This window comes from Mycetomoellerius zeteki, unplaced genomic scaffold, assembly GCF_001594055.1.
Source record: "Mycetomoellerius zeteki isolate Tzet28-1 unplaced genomic scaffold, Tzet1.0 scaffold47, whole genome shotgun sequence".
Lineage (NCBI taxonomy): Eukaryota > Metazoa > Arthropoda > Insecta > Hymenoptera > Formicidae > Mycetomoellerius > Mycetomoellerius zeteki.
The window spans coordinates 939,013-962,170 of NW_017257468.1; the positions used below are offsets into that span (position 1 = coordinate 939,013).

The following is a 23,158-nucleotide window of genomic DNA, read 5'->3' on the forward strand; positions in this document are numbered from 1 at the left end:
GATTCTTCGAAACGTATATCCCGTCGAATAAATTAATCTTCGACATCTGGGACTGTCTAAGTCGTATCGTCTGGGATTGTCTAGGGACTGTCTGAAATTTCTTCACCACCATGGTTATCAGTTGCGAGTTGTCGGTGGAAGCCTTTGAGTGTTTTTTTTTATCGTTCCTTACGTCAAATTCGTTCTGAAACATTTTAGAGTTTTCGTTAAAGATCGTTTCTCTCGATTATCTTAGGCAAGTCTGAATAAGAAATTCATTAAGATCCATTGGGATTCATTAAGATGCATAAAGATCCTTTGTCAAATTTTTTCAGGACGATGCGATATATAAGATTGATTGATTTTATAGTGATGTTTTGTTCTCAGATAAATGAAGGAAGTTATTTCGATCAAAAGAGGTTATTTCGATCGAAACGGTTTCTAGAAGAAAAATCGTTATACTGAGAAAAATGCAGGATTGTGCATTTACACGTATAATATAGTAATCTACCTATATACACAATGTAAATTATGTAAATTATGTTTTATGTGTCATCTGTGTAAGCAATCTATGAGTTATCGAAGCCTATGTTCTTGTTGCATCAAAGCTTTTATGTCGCTTATATTTTTTTTATTTATCAATGCTAAAGTTAAACGTATTAACAATCATAAAACTTATAATTACTTTTCTTTTTGTATTGTATTATCCAATTTATAATAATTTACATATTTTACATTGCTTGTATTGTTTATATAAGAAAAATTCGTGTAAACTTAACATAAACAATACGTAAAAATTCCGTGTAAACGTAATCTTGAAATATACGGCATAATTTTGGTTTGATAGATTTAACTACAAGTCTGATTTGTAGCTTGTTTAAATCTATTAGAATTTCAGTTAATGCAACCAGACTCTTTTTTTCAGTGTAGTAATATATATATATATATATATGGAAAGGACAAGTTTGCTGTAATATCTGAAAATTTCACTCATAATTTTCTAAAAATTTAGTTAAAGCGAATTCGATTAGACGCATTCAATGCACACAAAGTTGTCATATACGAATTGATGTAAAATATATATTTAGTATAAATATAGAAACGGATTAACCACGAAATCTTTATTTTATTATGTTGTTAGATAAAATATGTACTCGTATTTTAAAATCCGAAATTTGCAATTCATTTTTATACTCAACTTAAATCAATTTATAGCAGCTTTAATACGTACTAATGCATACCAGAACGTACAACTAATTTGCTATTACATACAGAAAACAATTTTATTGGATCAAAATATAATTGCGTAGGATACTCAAACTGGTGGCTAAAAAATGTCAAAACTTTTTCAGCATTGCTTATCATACTTGAGTTTTCTACATAATTATTTCAATGATTTAATAAAACTATTTTCAGATCTGTATATCTAACATAATTTTTAGATACTTCAGCAAAATTGTTCTTTCCGTGTACTGTATATTTGTGAGCGTCAGAAATTACGTTCGGGTCTTGTTGACCCTTCGTGGTCTTACAGACCTTCTCTGTTAGGATCTTTCTCGCGACCCTATGTGAAACTCGGGTTTCCTTCTTTGGGAAAAAGGCTCTGGGAAGGCGAAAATGGAATAAAAAAACTTTGCTCCTCGTTTATTTAACGTTTTTCATAGCGATTTGGGTCATGTTTTAATTTAGCCATGACAAGGTTAGACTGATCAATCGGCCGTCTGTTTTAGACATAGAAATAGGAAGAAGTAAGCGCCCGGTTGAGCTGAGCCTTGATGTCTTTACTCTCGATAGCAAGCCGAGCCACTCGACCTAATTATTCGACCCTGCTCGTGAGACGAGTGAATCTCGGTCGTTATCTCGATCGTTCGCTCTCCTCATCATTTTCCGATATCCAAATCCTTTTTATTGCCTTCGATATTCCATGCCTGAATTGAAAATTATATAGTTTATGGTCGGGTATTCCTTTTTGAGCACAGCTCGTTAGGAGTCCTATAATTTCAGACCTTATGTATCCCTGGTGAAAGTTTTTCTTAGAATTCTTCACGTCATTTTTCAGAATTTCTATATAAATTTCGGAATTGTTCTGAAATTTCTGTATAATTCTAATATAACTTTTTAGAATAAAAATCTCTCGCGGATTTTCAGTTCAAAAGTGCTGACAATGAGATAATTTACTTCTTTTCTAAAATTGTTTATAGAATATATAAATTCTGAAATATGTTAAGATTTTTTGGATTTTTTATTCTATAATTTTAAAAAAATTTATAAAATTAAAAAAATATTTAAAGTATTTTTACAGAAATTTTTTTAAATTTAAAATATGAAAAATTCTAAAAAGTATTGTCTAAAATCTATAAAAATTCTAAAAACTTTTTTATCTGGGACGTCGACGTTTTAAAAAAAAATCGTTTACAATTGAGGCAAAGAGAATCCATAACGAAAAATATATCTCCGGTATTTTCGTTTCGATGGATCTTACGTTAGCAGTATAAGTGCACGTAATGTACCGATTTTATGTGTCTTTCAACACGTATGATATATGCGGCCGTCAAGAACCGACGCGCGCGCGTGGCGAGAAACTCGAGATAATTTCTCATGGCTCAGTAATCATCGTGTATCTTTTTATTTGTTTGAATCTCAGTCACGAATCGTTATAATAACAGATTACGCTGTTAGGCAAACTGGAGCTCTCTATTACAAATCGTACGGAATTTTGCTGGCGAGGCGATCGTGATAACGGATGGGACAAAGTTAACATTCTCGTATCTCAATCTAATGAATATAGGAAAAATTGGTGGATGAATATTTAACATAAAATTGTACTCGACCTACAAGATCGAGAACCAATTTCCCTTTTTCCTTTATGTTGGTGAAACGCAGATTTTAACAAAGAAAGGACCTCACCTTTTACGTTATTCTAATATAATTACGTCAAAATTTGTATTGTATTATTTTTCGTAATCTAGGTTTTTTTGGTACAGGCAAAATTTTACTTTCAAATTTCAATTTTTACTAAGTAAAAGTTTTAACATTTGAAAATTAGAAAACTATTTACTAGTAAAACTAGTAACAGAGGTGTTGAAAAATGACTCTGAATTTTTCTATATTTCTTGAAAGCCTAAAAGTCAGTAAAAACTTGAGCTGGACAAAAAACTCAGATTACAGACAGACGGAAGTAAAAATATAATTATACTCTCTAAATCTGAATCAGTGAATAGTCACTAATTACCCAGTGGCATACTTGACACTGATAATCAGTAAAGTTCAACTAAAAAAGAAAAAATGTTTGAGAGAGAGAGAGCATTATATAACTAAAATACTGACATTTGCACGTCAATTTCAATCTTCCAATACTATATTCATTAAATTTAAGCACTAAAACAAGGCTAGTTAGATCACGATAATAAAGATTAGCTAGGTTAGGGATATAAATGATAAAAGAATAATTGTTGCAGTTGGCGTAATCCCTCCGCAATTATTTGGTATAAATATTGTTGCATTTCTTGATTGTCATACTTTATGTAAAACTTACGTACGTCATATAATTGTACTCCGTAAACAATCATTTGAATTGATGAAATGTTTGCAGTGCGTTCGAAGCACTCGATTTGCTAAGAAACTCGATATTGTTTTTCGGTACGGAACAGCATCATAAGAACGCAAATCTGCAAGTTCTACTCAAGCCGGTACGACCAGTTTTGGATCGACCTGGCGACCTTGACAGAAATGTGTAATATAATAGGCGGAATTAATTGGAGGTATTTTGTCTGTGTGATGACATTTTGTACGGCCGCCTTAATGAGGATCGCCTCGTCATGAAAGACAGGCTGCAGAAATGCTGAACTTGATTTGTGTCCCGACAACGAGGTGATGCACAAATGTAAAACGTAATTAATTTATTCATTTAATTAAGTATTTATTTGTAAACGATAACGCCTATCAATTTATGCTCCTCTAAGAAGTTTCCTCTCAACTCTGTTTCTGTTTCGGTTAAGATAAAAGGCATTAAGATAAGACACTAGCGTTTTTCAGATATCAAAAGTGAATGTTAAAAGTTTAAAGTTTAAAGAACTCGTGACGTTGAAAGCAATCACATATTTTAGTAAGAAACTATTTAAATATTTGCACGCTTATTCTTATTATTAACAATAGTATGAGACAACAATAACATATCAATAACAATCGCATATCTCTTGCTGATGAACATGTCTCTTCATCATGTTTTTTTCTAATTTTTTGTCTATTTGTTTATTCTATTTATTTGATAATTTAGATTCGAAAACGATGATATTATGATGATTAAGTCACTAAAAAAATAATCATCAAAATTAGATAAAGTATTAAGTCCGTTCTTTATTTTGCATTTTAAAAAATTCTCTCTAAATCTTACAAAAAAAAAAGATTATTGCTTTCTTAAAGGAACTTAAAGAGCTAAAATTTATGTTTAATATTAAAATATTCAGACGCGTTCTTGTATCGAATTACCATAGTCTATTATTGTCTCCGTTGGTACAGGCCGCGCAAAGCACGTTACAGAGCCAGGCACCTTATATTATGATGTATTATACCCCGCGTATTAAGCGGAACCTCTAAATAAAGATAACTCTGGCCTGGCCTGGTACCTTAACTGCCTTTATAATTTAAGCCGGCTCGGCTGTGCACGACGAAACGTTATATGCACACGTGGTGTGCGTTTCGCATATTTTTTCTTCCCGGTAGTACCGTCTTGAGGCATCTTTCCCGGTATTATTGGTCGATAGCGCTGTTTTTTTAACTCCGTCGTCGCGACATGCTTTTTGATGTTTTAGCATAAACACGGACCCCGGCGTAGAAGTCGATTCGACGTGTCGAGTCAAAACAATCGACAATACGCAAACGTTAAAGCACACGTTCTGTAACGAAAGCGCGAAGGATACAGGATGCGGTCAGTGTTTTTATGGCTTGCCATCGCATACGGAGTACGCTTGCTCACGATTTGACATCGCTTGCTCTCGCGACGAATAGGGATATCCGCGCGAGGAGATACTTGAAAATTGCTAGCTAATTTGCTTAATTCTTTCGAGGCTTCCGCGTTTCCTCCGCCACGACTGAGCCACGATGTCAGAAGTGAGAGAAAGTCACATGTGAAAAAAAAATTCGCTCTTTCTTACTCTTTTCTAATTTCTTTCAAATATTTTTTCGCACTTTCAAAAGAGAATGGGGACATTTACTTAAGACGATTATGGCAAAGAATCTCATTGCACACGCCGTTCCGAATGTCTGCATGGAGAGGACGGTTTTGTATTTAAATTTAGTTACATGAATCTAAAAATTATTTTGTTGGACTATCAAAATAATTATATAGGACGCTCGAACTGTTAAAATGTCAAAATATTTTGCAGCATTATTCCATTGGAAAAAGAGTCTGGTTGCATTAATTAGAATTCCAATTGAAAATGACAAATCAGAATTTTCTGATTGATATGAACAAAATTTTCTGATTTATTCATTTACAACTTGAAATCTTCTCGATGTTATTATGCTTGAAATTTTTACACTGTTAAATTCATAACGTGAAATTATATTCAATTTGTATTATTTTTAATCAGAAGAGTCTGTAACAGAATTTAAAACGCGTAAGTGTGTCATTATCATTATCTGATGAACAAAATTGTATATCATTATCTGATTTAAATTTTGTTGCTTGTTCATGGTCATTTACCTTCACATATTTTTAATCATTTCTGTAGGTCGCCACTGCTCTTATTTAATATATTATTAATTTAACTAAAGCAATGGAGTTAAACAATTTAATTAAAAATATAACATTTAACTCAAATTTAATTTATTATTTATTAAGTGCATACGTATTAATATGAATATTGTTTACTTTGAAAATAAACACATATACATAAATGTATTAATTTACATTTTGATGCGTATAAACGTTAAAACTAACAAAATGTTATTTAATTCAAGGAATTGTATTACCATTGTTTTTTTTACATTTAACAATATACATAATTATTTGGATATAAACAAAATTATTTTTCATATTTAGTTAAATATTTAGATACTTCAGCAAAATTGTCCTTTTCATGTGAACATAAACGGTTGCATTTTTGATGTTTCGCATTATTAATTAACGAGCGGCATTTTCACCGAATGACGTGAGGGGCACGTTGAATCAGCTCCGCTCGTCGAAAGGTCGATGAATTGCTTCAGCGGATAATCGCGAGGTCGTTAGCGGCCGTAGCTGTGCCGATCGAAAAGGCAAAAAGGGAGATGAGCGAGGGAAAGGGTAAAATAGTGACGGAGCGAGAGACACGGGGAAAAAGAGACGGAGAGAAAAACGGCGTTCCCGCATCCCGCCGAGAGTTCTCGGTAATCCTCAAGTCAGTCTTTGTGCCGCGGAATAGAGAAGGCGCATGTCTGCAAGAATGCAAATCGCAGACACAAGCGAATCGAGCGAAGCCGCGTACGCGAGCCGCGTGCCATCGCTTACGGCCGATGGTTTGCGGCTAGCGTCACGTAAAGTTTCATTCACGTTATCTACTCGGTCGCTACACTGTCGCTTTGTCGACAAGACGATCTCACTAGGAAACGCTTCTCTTTCTTATTTCGTTAGAAAACCTTGAATTTGCATTAAAACGTTTCACAATGAGCTAAATTAGATCGCAATGTGAATAATATAAATAAGTAAGAAACAAGATTCAAATGCGGTCAAGGCTGGTTCTCGGTGCCTAATAATATTATATTTCTATGTAAATTTTATAGCCCTTAAGTAAATTTTATATCCAGACACAAACTCGCATATCTGCATAAATGAATGCATAAAGAAAATTATCCAATCACATTTTACGTGCGTGTTTATAACAGAAATGTGATTGGATAATTTTCTTTATGCTTGTGTTTATACGGTTATGTAAATTTGTCTGGATAGACATTTATCAGTAGTTGAGCCTATCGTTTCCTGTATATTTATTTTTTTTTTAAATACTAGGAGCACCTAGCTAAATAATGGTCTCTATTTTTTTTTTTTTTTTTCGTATTCGACGATCAGTATAATTTGTAACATTATTTCTTGCTTAATTCAGTGTATGATTGCGTTTCAAGTTTGATAAGTTAAATCGACGTGCAGTTTAATAAGACTGAAAAATGTATTTGCGAATTTGCATATGAATGATCAAGCACCAAGATCCGCTTTGACCAAAAATAGATATTGATAAGCTTAAAATACTGCAAACACTTGTTGCGAAAAATATTACCTCGGCCAAGGTTTGAACCTCTTGCACCGACAAATCCACGAAGAAGGGAGGATTATGGGGGCGATGACCTTTCCTTCGAGTTTCCTTTTTTAAAAATTTATAATAAAATGTTATACATTTTTTCAATATTTTTGAAATGCTTAATCACAATTTTGATATTCCAAAAATACTTTTTAATTTAAAAAACTCCTAGACATAAAAACATAGATTCTATTATATTATTCTTTTTTTGTGTTAATATAATTTTAAATAAAACATTTTATGAATTATATATCTAAATAAACTTTTTCAATGTAATAATTTAAATAGTAATTTAATATTCTATCTTTTCATATTTGATTTAAAAAAAATATTTCACTTGCGACGCGCCAATGGCTTCCCATCCCTCATAAATTTCTGAATCCACTCGCTCTTAATAAATTTCTGGATCCACCAATGATTTCCTGAATCTCCTAATTATCCTGCAAAGTGGGCGTATTTTTTAATTAAAAAATGTACGTTTCACGTTACACACATAACTTTCCAATTTTCTTCACTCTCAAGTCAGGGAATTTGACACAGCAAGATAAGTTTTTATTCCATTGAATTGGTCCCCTCAGTGTTATCAAAAGATTCGTTTCGGAGCTCGAGAAATTTAGCGCTATTTATATGCTAATTAGTTACCCTATCAATTTTATTGCTCGAGTCGTTTGGCAGGAAATTTCAAGTTATATAATATCCAGTTTTAACTCGTATGCCGAGGAACGTCCTTGCTCTCGTACGGTTCTAGCATCGGAATGCTTATTTATATTTAATCGAATTAGTAGCTCGAGATCTTAAATAATGTAACTATAATAAAATTCACGGGCCATAAGTCACAAGTATTTGAAATAGGTGCGGCCTGCTCGTTCCTCTCGCGGCCCGCACGTGCGCCGAGTGCCGAGAGTCTGTTCCGAAAAAATAAATAGATCCAGAGAGTTCATCTCCGTTCCAAATGTTTAATCAAGGAAGTTAACGTACCGTAGTTGCTGGATAGGATAACAACGAGTAGCGCTTCGTTTGTAAATAACGCTCTTCTAATAGCATCTGTCTATAACTCGGCACTGCTTAAAATAAACGCGAACCGAATCTTCTCTTATTTCATGTAAACGCGTAATGTGTAATAATTCGTCTGATTACATAGAACGTCACATTTATAAATAATTCCAACGTAATTCTGTCTAATCGTTAGGAAATGGTTTACTCGAGCCAAAGGTTCTTGATGCGAACCCCAATCGATTTTTTTTTCGAGTAAAATGAATGTTCTCAGAAACGTAATTTTATTTATATTTTTATGTAAAAAATAGGATTCTGAAAATTATTTAATTTTTTTACTTTTATGTTTGTTATATTAACGAAACATTTGATTTTTAATCAAATATTTGTTTATTTTTATAGTAATTTATTCGCTTGGTCCTTTCAGTCAGTAAGAAACTTTTAGTGTTAATAAAATAAATGATATTTTATTAAAATAAGAATATAACATATTTGTTTCGTTAATACTGTTATTAAATTAACTGGATTATTTTCAATTAGATTGCTGTTTACTAATACTGTTAATACATAATCTTTTTCATAAATTTTATTTTCAGACTGGTCACATGAAGACATCAATGGGCAACTACTTCATTAAACCTACCGAGCATTGGCGCGAGGACGATAAGGATTCTCTTGGATCTTCGTTACAGCACGCGATCTATCGTGTACCTACGGCTGCAATCAATTTAAACGATGATGACTCCAATTACGATGCTCCCGAAAATGATGTTAAAAGTCGCAACTGCGGCGTGATAGGTAAATGATAAGTTTCACTTATTCGATTTTATTTACAATATCACGATGCTTTATTCGTTTGGTATGTGGGGTGGTTCGTTAGTGACACAGTCGGGAAAAGCGGGTCATTCTGTACGAAGAAGCGAGTCGAAGGAATGCAGAAGAAAATGAAACCAAGTCAAATTTGTTTCAACAGTGGCTATCAAAATGTACAAACAATCATGTTTTATTGAACAAAATAGAGAAATCTTAGTTTATTTTATTATTTTTTAATAGATTGAGAATTACTTATATTATATTATAATTAATTACAATATATTATAATTAATATATTACATTTAAATAATATATTTATATTATAATTATATCTGAGATTTTTTTGACGCGCATTGAAAATAAAATTACATTAACATTTCATGTATATTCATAAACATATTATTAAAAAGGATTGACATAAAACGTGGATTTTTAACAGATCGAGAATTATTCTTTATTTATATTATATTATAATATAATTAATCATAAAATATTATAATTAATTCAAAAATACATTAAAATATGATAAATTATTCATATTATAATTATATCTTCTAAGATTTGACACTTTGACAATAAAATTACATTAATATCTCATATATTCGTAAACATATCGTTAAGAAGAATCAACATAAAATATCAATAGCATATTAGTACTGGTCGCAATAGTAAATTAATACTGGTTCCAGCATTGGTCGAAGGTAACGAGGACGAATCAAGAAACATATTTATTTATGCTACCGCGCTGGACCACGATCTCGCGAATATCCACGGTTATTTCGATATGAAATTCCGATACGTATGTTCACGTGCTTCACGAGGCTTCGGAGAAAAAGCGTCGCGTCTTTTTTCACTCAACGCATACTCGCACGACCACCTGTACCAAAACAGGTTCAGGCATTTACGTCTTCCCTCGGGCGGATTCTGATGTACCATCGAGACAGCTTGGCGACGCGCGTACTCTCTGCCCACAAAACAACATCGTTGATACTACACCGTCGAAATTTTTCTCGTCTCTTGTCACATCTATTGCGAGACTGCGGTCTCTCGTTTTAAATAACGCCGACCTCGGATCTACGATTGCGATGGTACGGTGTCAATTGTTGACTCCGGCGAGCGATATTCTTGCGAATTCTTTTATTGGACGCCAAAATAATTGACTTGATTATAATTGGCATTGTCGATGCCCACAGATTATGACTCAGACGACGTCCCCTCCCCGTTAACCGACGATAGTTCCGCTCGTAGAATTTACGTCGGGGAGCGTTCGCGGGAGCGTAGATCATTGACGCGGAAAACCGCATCGTTGGAGCGGTTTCCTAGAGAGGAAGAAGAGAGGTACGAACAATTCACAGAGCTGAGCGGGCATCGGGATTTTTTTCAGAGATTGGATTATGACGACAGGTATAGGCACATATGAATACGCAAATTTTGTACATTCTTGAAGGTCTTGAAAAAGAATATATTTATTTATTATCGAAATATTTCCAACTGCTGTTCTTATAATTCATTAAACTTAATTACGAGTAAATTTTGTATTAAATATTTTTATTGTGTTAGTACTCCGCAAGATGTTTCACACACAAAAAAATATTCTATTACTGAGAAAAATAATTATTCAATTTACTTTTTTTCTTTTATGTATTGATTATTTTTAACACAGAATATTTTCTTGATAGTCTTAAAAATATACTTGTTACAAATTTTAGAAACACTCATTATTATGTATTCGAAACAAGAAATTGTTTTTTAAGAATATTATAAAATTAATTGAAGAAGCGGCTTTATATATAATAAGCAAATTAAATTTGATTTAATTTAATAATCCTGATTGAAGTATTAAATTTACTAAAATATAGAATATGTATTTCGAATAAATTTGATGATAAATTTATGATATATCTGTGGATATATAAACTTTTGAAATTCTTGAAATAAGTAATTATTACTGGCGTACTTCTGTATTTTTCTGTGCACAAATTGAAAACATAGTGTTATTTCTTGTAACTAATTATTTCGAATTTTAATCTATTCAGAAAGTTTTAAACGTGATGTATGTAAATAACGTATCATTTGTTGTTTAATTTAAAGCGGGTTTTAATTTTGACGAAATTTGAGAAGTGAAGTTTAATCATTTAAATTTGAAAATTGTGAACTGACGTTTTCTCTCATTTTCGCGGAAGAGTTGACTCTAATCTTCACGAGGAACAATGCTACGCTTTCTGCATATTCTGGGATGCTGTCAACGAATCTGTAGTGCGTGTTCTATGAATTCCAGGTATTATAGCATGGAACGTGAACGTGAACATCAGAACGAAGACGCACAGGACTCGGAGATGGACTCGGATCCCTTCGTGACATGGAGACCGCGACGTGCCTTACCGCGTGAATATTTCATCGAGATCATGGTGGTAGCCGATGCGAAAATGGTGGAGTATCATGGCACTGGCTTGGTCAGTTACATTCTTGTCTTGATGAGCACGGTGGGTATATATATTCTTTGGACGTAATTTGAAAATATTCAATTTCGCTTTCTAATTAAGTTTCTGCGTTAATGCCGCATCACGATATAGTTCTTTACATTTTTTTAAATAAAAATTTGTGGCTACATTTATTTTTATATGAGGTCAGAAATTAATACCTCACATTTTTCAAACTTCAAATTTGCAGCAAGTAAAATTTCACTTTTCTATATTTATTACTGGCTGAGAAAAAATGTGGGACATTACTTTTGAGCAATCTGCGTATCGAATATCCCCAGCTGTAACACGGGATCGTCGCTTAATTTTAACGATGATCTTTTATGAGTAATTAATTTAAGATAGTGAGTTTCTAATGAGCTAAACTTTACGAAGAAAAAATGTATGATGAAAGAATATTCTTGCTTTAATTTTGAACAGATTTTAATACGCTTTTAATTTAAAGTTTCTTTTTTTTAAAGAAGTATAACATTCAAAATTAAAAGAATGCAATAAATAAATTTCTTTAATAAAAAAATTTTGCAAAAGGTCTTAAAAGAGTAATTCACAACATAAACGTAGCAATTTTTAAATCCATTGGTAAAGATCAAGGACGTAGTAAGATGCTATTCATCTTGAAAATGAAACTCGCTGCACCGGTATATTTCTTTCGAAATAAATTCTTAGCAAAAAAACAGAGTCAATAAAGGGAAAGACGACAATTAGCTTCGTCACGGCGGTCATTACCGAGTACGCTACGCCAGTTATGTATCCCACGCGAAGGCCACACCTTACGGGGAGGGCAACATCCTGCGAGGAGTTCGCTTTCACGAACCTACGCTTGTCGTCCGTGCGATGATTCAATCGCGTTTCTCAACAATAATCGATCGACTTTAAGATTCATGAATTTTTTATGAATGAAAGAGTGGACAAAAGATCAAAATAGACTCTTTGTGTGTATGGTGTCTCAGAATGGATCGGATGTCTCTTTTAACACATATACACGTGTAGAGTCTTTAATCAAATAAGAAATATAAAGATGTATCAAATAAAGCTAAAAAGTAATTAATGACTAAGATAATTGAACTGAATAAGGCCAACTTAATTTTTTTTTAATTCTATCTATGAGGGGAAATAAACTAAGTGAGAATACAATCTTTATTTCATTCACTCACAGAAGTAAAATATATCTTCTATATAGAATATTTGTATAAATAAACGAAAAAAATTATTTTTTTACTCTGATATTGGGCCTTATTATATGCATATATGAATATATATAACGATAAGGCCCAAATAAAAAATAAATAAAAAATAACAAAGAGACAAACACTATAAACATTGTTTTTCTAAATCAGTTTTAAATGAAATTTCGTAGGACTTACTTTACGCGTGAAGCGCGTTTTTAAATAATAAATTTAAAAGTGAGCCTTATTTAATGCTGGGCCTTATTCGGCTGAGGTACTTAATTTATTACAACTGAATTACCGAATATGTTTCTATTTGCCCCCCTGGAAGGATAGGTTTCACGGATCTATAAGGATCAATCAATCGGCAATCCAGTAAGCATTGCAGTAATGAAGATCGTTAAGACTGAAGAAATATTCGGTGTCAAGCATAGCGGAAGTGACGGAATCGCGGCGGCTGAAATGTTGAAGCGATTCTGTCAATGGCAAAAACGTAACAATCCCGACGAACCCTCACCTGAACATCACGACGCTGCGCTTCTATTAACCAGGTTTGTATTAGAAGAATCTATACATTGTAAAAATATACGTTTTTTTATAATATGAAATTTCTCGTAAAAATTATTGGTTTTTATAAAGCAACAATAGTTAGTTTAGTAGATGATTGAAACTAAAATTTTTCTTGTATAAAGCATTAAAATTTTTAGAATGCAATTAAACAAAACTTTACTTAAAATATATTTGTAATTTTATTATCACATTAATTAAAAATTTTAAGAAGAAGTTAGAATGTTGACAATATGTTTAATAATGAGAGAGAATATAAAATAATTGTAAATAATGGCTTCCCGGAATTTTTCGACTCAAATTTATTGAAACGATGATATTAGAAATAAAGGTCCGAAGTTTGAGAACATGTGACATGTGTACAATCTGAAAATAATTTTCAGAGAAAATCTATGTCACAATCCGCGCCAAAAACGTTGTGATACTTTGGGCTTGGCCGAGCTGGGTAGAATGTGCTCGCCTGGATCTTCGTGCGCTATCGTGCAGGATAATGGATTAGCTGCGGCGTTTACCATTGCACACGAGATTGGTCACGTGTAAGTATATTTATCGGTCATAAAGTATACGATGCGTTCTTTATAACTTATGTTACATAATTTATGTAACGAGATCACTTAAATCCTTTTTGAAAGATACACCGTATCTTCTTCACGAGATTGTTGCTGTGCTATATATATCTGTTTGCTATATGAGATGTGTGTCTTCATATTCAAGTCTTTGATTTTCCAATCATTCTTTTTTATACCAGATCTTATATCATACATATATTTCTTAGTAAACACCAACTAACAATAATCAATGTCATAATTTTATACTCAAAATATAAATGTAAACATTTTATGTTATAAGTTACATTGTTGAGTATAAAATTATAACATTGATTATATGTTACTTTGTGTTTACTGGGTTTATATTTCATACTATTTCTTTTTGAAACATCTTTAATTAATCTTTAAATCTCTGATTTTCCAATCCAATTTCACTTTTCTTACTCATGCATATATTATGACTATAATTTTTTAAAAATATTCATACCACTCAGAGAAAATATCCGAAATGCATTACAGGCTTAACATGCCGCACGACGACGACTCCAAGTGCGCTGGTTTCAGGAATCGTTCGGGTGTGCACAACGTAATGTCTCGCATGCTGGACGATAATACTTTTCCCTGGGAGTGGTCCAAGTGTTCCCGACACTATGTCACCGAATTTCTCGAGTGAGTCAGTCATTAATTGGTGAATGACTCGGTTATAAACGATGTGCCGGGAAGCATTCTGGAAAGAGATCGTTACTAATTGACTCGTGACCTCTACTTGAGACAGTACGCAATGCGCTGTCAGGTTTTGTCTGTTGACCGCGTTGATTTGCCTTTCTGTTCATAGCGGTACAATTTGTGGGATCTTTAACTCATTAATGATTATTGGCCAATGTTCCATCTTTAAAATAAGAAATTTATTAAGTTAATTTTTAATAATAAATAACTTTTTCTCTGTTCTTTTGGCATTTAACTTTCTGTAAATATGTTACAGCTTTTCTAGATAAATAATCGTATTTAATTTGAAAGTTCTCTCGTGTTCTTTAAAAGATATCTCTTTAATGTCTTTTGATGTCTCTTGTGTTTATATTTAGCGAAAGGCACTTCATATGTCTCGAGTTAATGGCGCGTGTATTGCGTTTAAATAGGTTTAATCGGGTTAATTAGGTTTATTTCTGTTTTTGCTATCAGAATAATTTAATTATATGGGGTTCTCTTAATTAGTTAAGGCAATTAATTCATTGTCATTTGTAGGCTTAAGTGTAACGCGTTCTAAAATTGCATTTTGAATCACGATTCAAGCACAAATAGGAAAGCCGAGAATAAACCGTTTGCGTCAAACACGCCGATTTCCAGGGAATGGATGTCGGCCAGACAAATTCATTTCGATCGAGAAAGGCAATGTCGCGAGTTTTTCTGTGACACCGAAAGGGCCGGAACGAGTCATCGCCGTCGCTTAGAAATCCGGTTTAACGAGACTCTAAGCGACTGTTATACGCTTGTAATATATTTCACACATTGTCACGAGAAATATGATCCTTAAAGGCTATTCGGGTGAATGAATAACTTTCTCTTAATTAGCGGGATCGAGAATTGTTATTAATTCGAAATGACTTTTTGTTCCAGAGCCGGATATGCTAACTGCTTGCTTGATGAGCCCAGTAAAATGATGGAGAGACAAAACGGTCGGTTACCCGGCGAAGACTATTCGGAGAACAAACAGTGCGAGCTCGTCTTTGGGCAAGGATCCAGAATCTGTCCTCATATGGTGAGTGATGGTAAGTCGAAAACGTTCTCTTCACGCGTTTGATTAAGTATTTGCGTTCGTATCTCAGACAAAATACATTCCATCCTCTCGCTTATTTTAATTTCATGTTCAGTCTGTGTCTTTATATAATATTACTAATGACTGAAGATATTATCTATTGGAACACGTTCAAGTTTGCTTTTGACTTGTCTACCCCGTAGCGTTATTACGACGGAATTCGCTTAAGAATTGAAGTAAATTGAGGGCTTGGTCGGTTACCGGCCAGGCAGTGTGTAGGAGACTGTGGTGCACCGCACCACTGTGGGATCATCATCAGCAGTGTCACACTCAGCATATGCCCTGGGCTGATGGTACACCTTGCGGCGTCGATAAATGGTGTCATCGCGGCGAATGCGTCTCGCGTAGAAACCTCGAGCCAGTGCACGGTCAGTGGGGCGAGTGGGGAAGATACGGCGAGTGTTCGCGGACCTGCGGTGGTGGCGTCAAGAGGAAGTATCGCGAATGCGACAATCCGGCGCCGAAGAACGGCGGCAATTACTGCATCGGCGAGCGCGTAAAATACCGTAGCTGCGGCACCAGAGAATGCCCACCAGGTAGCCCAGATTTTAGGTACGTGTCTTGTATGAAGAGAATGTACTGCATAAATCCATAAGAACAAAGCTCTGTCGATTAACTGGTATTCTAATGATAAGACGACTGATAAAGCGAAATTAATATAATTGTTTTGATGTTAAAATGTATACGGAAGAAAGAACACTTTTGTTAAAGTACCTGAAAATTTAGCTAAATATAGATTTAAAAATAATTTTATTGAACTACCAAAATAATTATGAATTTTCAAATTGGTTGTTATAATATATGTCAAGATTTTTTGCAGTATTGGTTACTATACTTGAACGTCCTACATAATTTTTTTGATGGTCTAACAAAATTATTTTCAGATCTATATCTAGTTGCATCTAAATTTTTAGCAAAATCGTTCCTTCCATATATTAATAAGTAGTGGATTACTCATCCATTTCAATGTATTAGTATTTATTTTTTTTCTTTCATTTACAGAGAACAACAGTGCTCGAAATTCGATAACAACAACTTTAACATTCAGAATCTTGCTAGAGATGTTAAGTGGCATGCAAAATATACGAGAAGTAAGCAATGATTTATTTTTTGACCATTTCTAAATTCATCTTTTTCTTAATTTATGCGATAGATTTGATTAATTTACGATTTCGGAGGAAGTATGTAAGAAAGATATGATTTTTGGAACTTTCTTTTATAGTATTGCCACAAGATCGTTGCAAACTATACTGCCAAGTGGAGAGCAATCAGTATTACATGTTACGCGACAAAGTAATCGATGGAACACCCTGTGGCCCTGACACTTTTCACATATGCGTCAACGGCCAATGCAAGCCCGCTGGATGCGATCACATCTTGAATTCGACAGCCGATCTTGATACCTGCGGGGTCTGCAGAGGCGACAACGCCACTTGCCAGAGAATTGCGGGCGCCTACAACACGAGCGTGTACGGTTATACCAGGGTAGCTAAAATCCCTGCAGGCAGCAGCTACATTGACATTAAACAACACGGATGGCTGAACTCTCACAACGACAGTAATTATCTTGGTAAGATTTTCCTGCCTTGTTTCGAAAAGATTTTTTAAATTAACGTATCGGAATTCGTTACATCTAAATAATTAATAAGGATAGTATCATATAAAATTAGTAAGCTGAAAATAATAAAGCTATTCTATTCTATTCTATATTTATATGAAAATATTATCATATTATTATAAAGAAAATTACACATAAAAATTCATTATGAATTAAATTTAATATGTATAATATGCTTATATCTTAGTTTTTCTATTAAAGTTTTTCCATTTTAATATTTTTTAAACCATTTCATCATATTGTTATATAGCGCTACGAATTGGAGAAGATGGCGAATATATCTTAAACGGAAATTTTATGGTAATGCATCGTAAGGTAATCGTGCATCCGGGCGTCACTATCGAATACAGCGGACCGGAATCAGTTGTGGAACGACTGAACAGTTCCCGGCCTACCGCCATCGATTTAATTTTGGAGGCAGGTTCACCGTTTACATTTTACAATCACTTAGCTAAAAGTAGTTTCTCTGGCTATGTGACTCCACTCAACTAAGAATACGGAATTTCAGGTATTATCCGTAGGAAACGTTTATCCACCACAAATCACGTATGAGTACACTGTACCCAAAAGAATTCTAAATAGCTACACATGGTTGCTCAGCGATTGGTCAACCTGTAACCGAATGTGTCAGGGTATGAAGTATCGTAAAGCCGAATGTAGAAGTACTGAGCACAAGGAAGCGGTGCCCGATGCTTATTGTAAAAATGAGGAAAAACCGCAAGAGGAGAGTCAGATGTGCCACGCGCATTGTACGCTGCAGTAAGTAAGAAACGCGTACAAAAACGCAGGATTAGTTATGTATCACTTGGAAAAATTAAAAATTTATGAAATAAGAATATAAAGGTATTTTGTTGAACACAAACTAATAGTAACATTATATCACTATTGCAATTTCCTACTCAACAATTTATGCCCGTATTCATAGTCAGGCCTTATATTTAAGGCTTCCTTAAATTTATTTTTAGATACTTTACGAATTATTTCATTGGCTACTGAGCATCTAAAGATAAATTTAAGGAAGCCTTAAGTACAAGGTTTGACTACGGGCATTAATGTAACTGTTATGTACAATATGTGTCCTATTCATTTGAACAGGAAATTATAATATTGATGTAACATTATTGTTAGTTTGTGCTTAGTGGGATATGGTACGATTTTATGCGTATAGGTAGTAAAATTTAAATAGTTTTAAATATATTTCATTCATGATAACTCTAATTACACTATTTAAATCGCGCTTTCAGATGGCAGACGACTTCCATGTCTGAATGCTCGAATCACTGTGGCCCAGGGGTGCGAACTGTTACCTCGCGATGCGTTCAAATCTTGCTAGACTCATCGCATTCTCCACGACCGATACCGGCGCACGCATGCTTGCACATCGAGAAACCGAGCGAGCACCAACCATGTGTTGGTCCCTGCGACGATGCTCATTGGAGTTACAACGAATGGAACGTCTGCAGTGTCTCGTGCGGCGGCGGTGTGCAATTGAGAAGCGCGATATGCGTTGATTCAAATGAGAGGCAGGTACGAAATGAGAACTGCGCCAAACAGGAGAAACACCTTAAGCGCACTTGTAATCAAGAGGCTTGTCCGAAATGGGATCTGGGAGAGTGGAGTCAGGTAAAGATACAGGCTATACAGAGATACGTAAAACGTGAATTAAAATCAAATTAGTTTGCTGATAATTTTTTTTTAAATTTATTATATAATTTTTCAGAATTTTTATATGAATTTCAGAATTATTCAAAGTTTCTTAATAATTTTATATTATTTTTTAGAAAAAAAATTAAATTCTATAAAAAATTTTTACTAAAGTTAACTATATAGAAATATTTTAATATGTTTAATATGTTATACAGAGCACAAAAACATAGTTGTACTTTAAATATTTCTCTCTTAAGATCAGTACTTTCTGATAACGAAATATTGATTAGCTGTTACGCTTTAAATATCTCTCACGCAGTATTGGATAATATTTGTGAACAATTTAGATTAATGGATGTCATGAAATGTTACAGTGTTCCGTGACTTGTGGCATGGGAAAACGACATAGAGCTTCTTGGTGCCAAGTCGAGAATCGCGTAGTATCGCGCACGTTCTGCAGCGGTACGCCGATCGTAACAGAAGCCTGCGATGCTGGTCCTTGTCATCAATGGCATACCGATTGGAGTCCGGTACAGTACATTGGGCAATTTTCTGTACACGTTTAATAAGTTATCAGGTTGAATCTAATCTCTCGTTGTACAGTGTTCAGTGACGTGTGGCGAGGGGACGTCGCGAAGAAAAGTCGTTTGCAAGAATGCAGACGGTGCTCCGAGTGACGGATGCTCCATTGCTGAGAAACCAGAGACTTTGGTTACTTGCACGCTAAAACCGTGTCTCAATGTAGTAAGTTTCTATTATATATATTTATTAACAAAAGCAATTTTTGAAGCCAATAATACAAAATTACAAGAGACTCGAATATAATATAATAAAATGATGTTATTAGTATAATTATGACGTAGAAATTATAAGACAAGAAAGTTTTTAAATTTATTTTTTAAGAAAAAATTGGAGAAAAAATGAACATCATTATTCTTAAAGAAAAACTAAATTAGTTATTTTAATGATAAGACTTTACTTTAAGTAGTTTAAGTAATAATTTATCGGCAAGAATAAAAATACAGTTTATTACAGAAAAATTTAAAGTATACACATTAAAATTAATTATAATTAAAGAATGTAAGAGCAGTTAACGCTATTAATTATTTTAAATCATTTTCATTTTTATTTTTCTTCTATAATACAACATTTGTAAAAGAAAATTTCGCTTTCTTTTTAGGTAAGCTTACCGCCGACCACGTATTCAACGAATCCTTCACGTGAAGATTCATCTCCACAAGAAAACGAAATTGATAACAATGGTATTACATTCCACTACAAGTGGCACGTAGGACCTTATGGAGAGGTAGGTTTATTTACTATAGTCAGTATTGTTTATTAAGATGCAGTTCATTTGTATAGTTTACAGCTTTTACAAATTATTAATTTTGCAGTTTATAATTCGGAATAATTCATATTATTTTATCATTTACGTATAGTGCTCGCAAAAGTGCAATATCGGATACAAAAGTAGAATAGTGAGATGTATATCGGAAATCGGGATGGTTGCACCTGACTATTATTGCGATTCTAATCAACAACCGATAGTAAGAACGACATGCAATCATCACCCATGTCCGGTTTGGAATACCGGCGACTGGAGTGAGGTATTGAAACATTTTCCATACAAAATTAAAATGTTTTGTATGAACATTGTTTTTTATGTACAGAATTAATTAATTATAATATAAAATTATATTAAATATTTTTTCAGAATATGTTTCACGAAAATAAAAATATGCAGTGATTCTTCTGATTAATAATATGCTTTCGATAATTTTAATGATTTTAGTGCGACGTAACATGCGGTAACGGATTCCAACATCGTCAAGTCCGCTGTCAAAGTCATGACGGTGAAATTTTGCCGCACAAGGAGTGTAGCGATGAACAACCAAAACACGTGCGAAGATGTCAAATGGAATCTTGCAGAAGTAGTCCTAAAAACAGCAGAGAGAACAGTCTGGAGTCTAACATCATTCGTAAATGGAAAATGTCTGGTTGGACTCCGGTAAGTAAACCGTAATAAATCTAATAAAATTATAATATGAAAATATGGAGCAATGTTTATTGATTAATGAGATTGTCTTTTTTGATTCTTTAATTTTTGAATAGTAATTGAGGGCAATAATAAGAGTTGAAGCTTTATCGAAATTTATCTTTATATGAGAATCAATGGAAAAAGAAATATATAGGCATTTAAAAATTAACACATCGTTTTAGGAAAATTATATAATTTTTAAACGAAATATCTCGAACCGAACTTCTTTTCATCCCCATTTTATTTTAGTGAATCATAAACATAATAAAACAGTTAAAACAATCGGAAGTCAGTTCAACGGAATCGATATTTTAACGGCCAATTTCTGCAATAGCGACATTGAAATGTCTAGCTAAATTTGATCGTTACGGATGTGTGGCCAGTTTGCACCGAATCGAAATATTTTGCAGTGCTCGAAATCATGTGGCACCGGGATTCAGACGCGAAGAGTGGAATGTACGATGAGAAGAGGCAACCATGGGCCGGAAGTACCCGTTAAGGACGAGCAGTGCATAAGATCGAAATCACGCAAACCAAAATCGCAGAGATTATGCCAACGCATTGCCTGTGATTTTATCTGGCAAGAAGGCACCTGGTCGGAGGTATCTTTATACCTCAAACCTTACGCCAATGCTACAATCTTGCTACTAGGCCAAAATTTTACGAAAATTTCACAATCTTAAGTAAAAGAACCATGAAAGTTAAACTGAGTTTTACACGCACGCAAATGTTGGTGTATATACATCACTCTAAAGTTTTTGGAATGAAATCTAACTTTAAAGAGTGAAATCTCACTCTTAAAAATTGACAATTGAGTCACTTTTTTTCAATGCTGGTTCAATTGTCATTCTTTAGCATTAAATTTCACTTTAAAGATTTTTAGAGTGGCAGCAAAGGGAAATAACGATTATTGGCAGCGATGGCACAAATAACTAATCCTAATTAATCGCATATGAAAAATGGCTTCCGTAAATACAGGGTGAATTATGAAAAATGCATGATATCTTGATAATTCATAGGATCATTGTCAGATCCGTGCGAGATGTTTGCACAATTTAACGTTTCTTTTTCAAACAGTGAACTTCTCTCATGCATGTTATTAATCTCACATTTATTCAGAAATATCTGTACACACAGAGTGTTTCCCACTTAACGAGTGTAAAATTATGATATTTGATTACTAACGTGTGTATAACTTGCACTCCACTTAGCAGATTTAGGGAATATTATTGATTTGTAATATATATTTATCCATAACACTAATATTAGTATATATAAAATATCCTGGGAAATTAAACCGCCATATATTATACAGCCGTTATACACTGTACAGATAATATCGTACAACCACATTGTCTTAATAAAATGATATAATGGCCTGGAATATATCACAGATTATATTTTTGTTTCAGATTATACACGCATGAGCATGTATATATTTATTTTTAATTGATTGCATAATTTTGTATTTTAATGAGAGAATGTATCTTATCGTTTCGTCAAGCGAACCTTAAGCAAAGTATCAATAGATTAGAAGAAAATTTAAACGAAATTGATATATTCTATTTGAATGGAATAGACTATTTTTGCAATGTTTAACTATGAATAAAAATGCAATTTTAACGAATATTAAATTGTCGAGAGACATATGAAATTTTTGCAACTGCAGTTATAATAATTATTCGTGATAATTTGCGATATTGATTCTCCGATACGTTCTTTCATTATGAAATTTATTATGACTTTCATTTCATTATGACTCTTATCAACTTTATCAAGACACGATTATCAATAGAAATATTGTAATAATTCTTGCGCACTTGCGATTTTTATTTTTTTTGACATAATCAAGATTTATAGATGTTTATTTTTCCACAAGTGTTCGGCGGACTGTGGCAAGGGAATACAACGTCGTGCTGTCACTTGTCATCGAGTAAACCGCTACGGATGGATTGATCCAACTCCAACGGAAGGTTGTCCAATGGATCAAAGGCCAGTCGGCGAGCAGATTTGTAAACTACGCGAATGTAGCGATAAATATTATTGGACTGCTGGTCCTTGGAGAAAAGTGAGTTTGAAATACTATTGAATTCAACATTGTGCTAATCACTAATCAGCAATAGCTGTAAAAATCTTTAGCTTCAAATATATCAAAATTTATCAACTTTAAATGAAAAAAAAAAATTTGCAGCATTTCTTATAATTTAAAGATTATATCTTAAAAA

General features: G+C 33.5%; 1 protein-coding gene across 3 annotated transcripts in view; it reads left to right on the plus strand.

Annotated features, from left to right (window-relative positions):
- LOC108727114 (ADAM metallopeptidase with thrombospondin type 1 motif A) overlaps nucleotides 1-23,158 on the plus strand; it is a 47,410-nt gene that overhangs the window by 22,134 nt on the left and 2,118 nt on the right. For 2 of the 3 annotated variants that reach the window (XM_018455052.1, XM_018455051.1), the window contains 20 exons: nucleotides 8,840-9,041; nucleotides 10,250-10,460; nucleotides 11,335-11,539; nucleotides 13,039-13,253; nucleotides 13,653-13,805; nucleotides 14,337-14,486; nucleotides 15,432-15,583; nucleotides 15,843-16,182; nucleotides 16,633-16,721; nucleotides 16,853-17,200; nucleotides 17,499-17,665; nucleotides 17,757-18,007; nucleotides 18,493-18,871; nucleotides 19,270-19,425; nucleotides 19,499-19,639; nucleotides 20,076-20,201; nucleotides 20,335-20,502; nucleotides 20,688-20,903; nucleotides 21,344-21,535; nucleotides 22,813-23,001. In XM_018455052.1, coding sequence (XP_018310554.1) covers nucleotides 8,840-9,041; nucleotides 10,250-10,460; nucleotides 11,335-11,539; nucleotides 13,039-13,253; nucleotides 13,653-13,805; nucleotides 14,337-14,486; nucleotides 15,432-15,583; nucleotides 15,843-16,182; nucleotides 16,633-16,721; nucleotides 16,853-17,200; nucleotides 17,499-17,665; nucleotides 17,757-18,007; nucleotides 18,493-18,871; nucleotides 19,270-19,425; nucleotides 19,499-19,639; nucleotides 20,076-20,201; nucleotides 20,335-20,502; nucleotides 20,688-20,903; nucleotides 21,344-21,535; nucleotides 22,813-23,001 — 4,050 coding nt within the window. The remainder of the gene's footprint in view (nucleotides 1-8,839; nucleotides 9,042-10,249; nucleotides 10,461-11,334; nucleotides 11,540-13,038; nucleotides 13,254-13,652; nucleotides 13,806-14,336; nucleotides 14,487-15,431; nucleotides 15,584-15,842; nucleotides 16,183-16,632; nucleotides 16,722-16,852; nucleotides 17,201-17,498; nucleotides 17,666-17,756; nucleotides 18,008-18,492; nucleotides 18,872-19,269; nucleotides 19,426-19,498; nucleotides 19,640-20,075; nucleotides 20,202-20,334; nucleotides 20,503-20,687; nucleotides 20,904-21,343; nucleotides 21,536-22,812; nucleotides 23,002-23,158) is intronic. The other variant, XM_018455053.1, reaches the window with a different exon arrangement.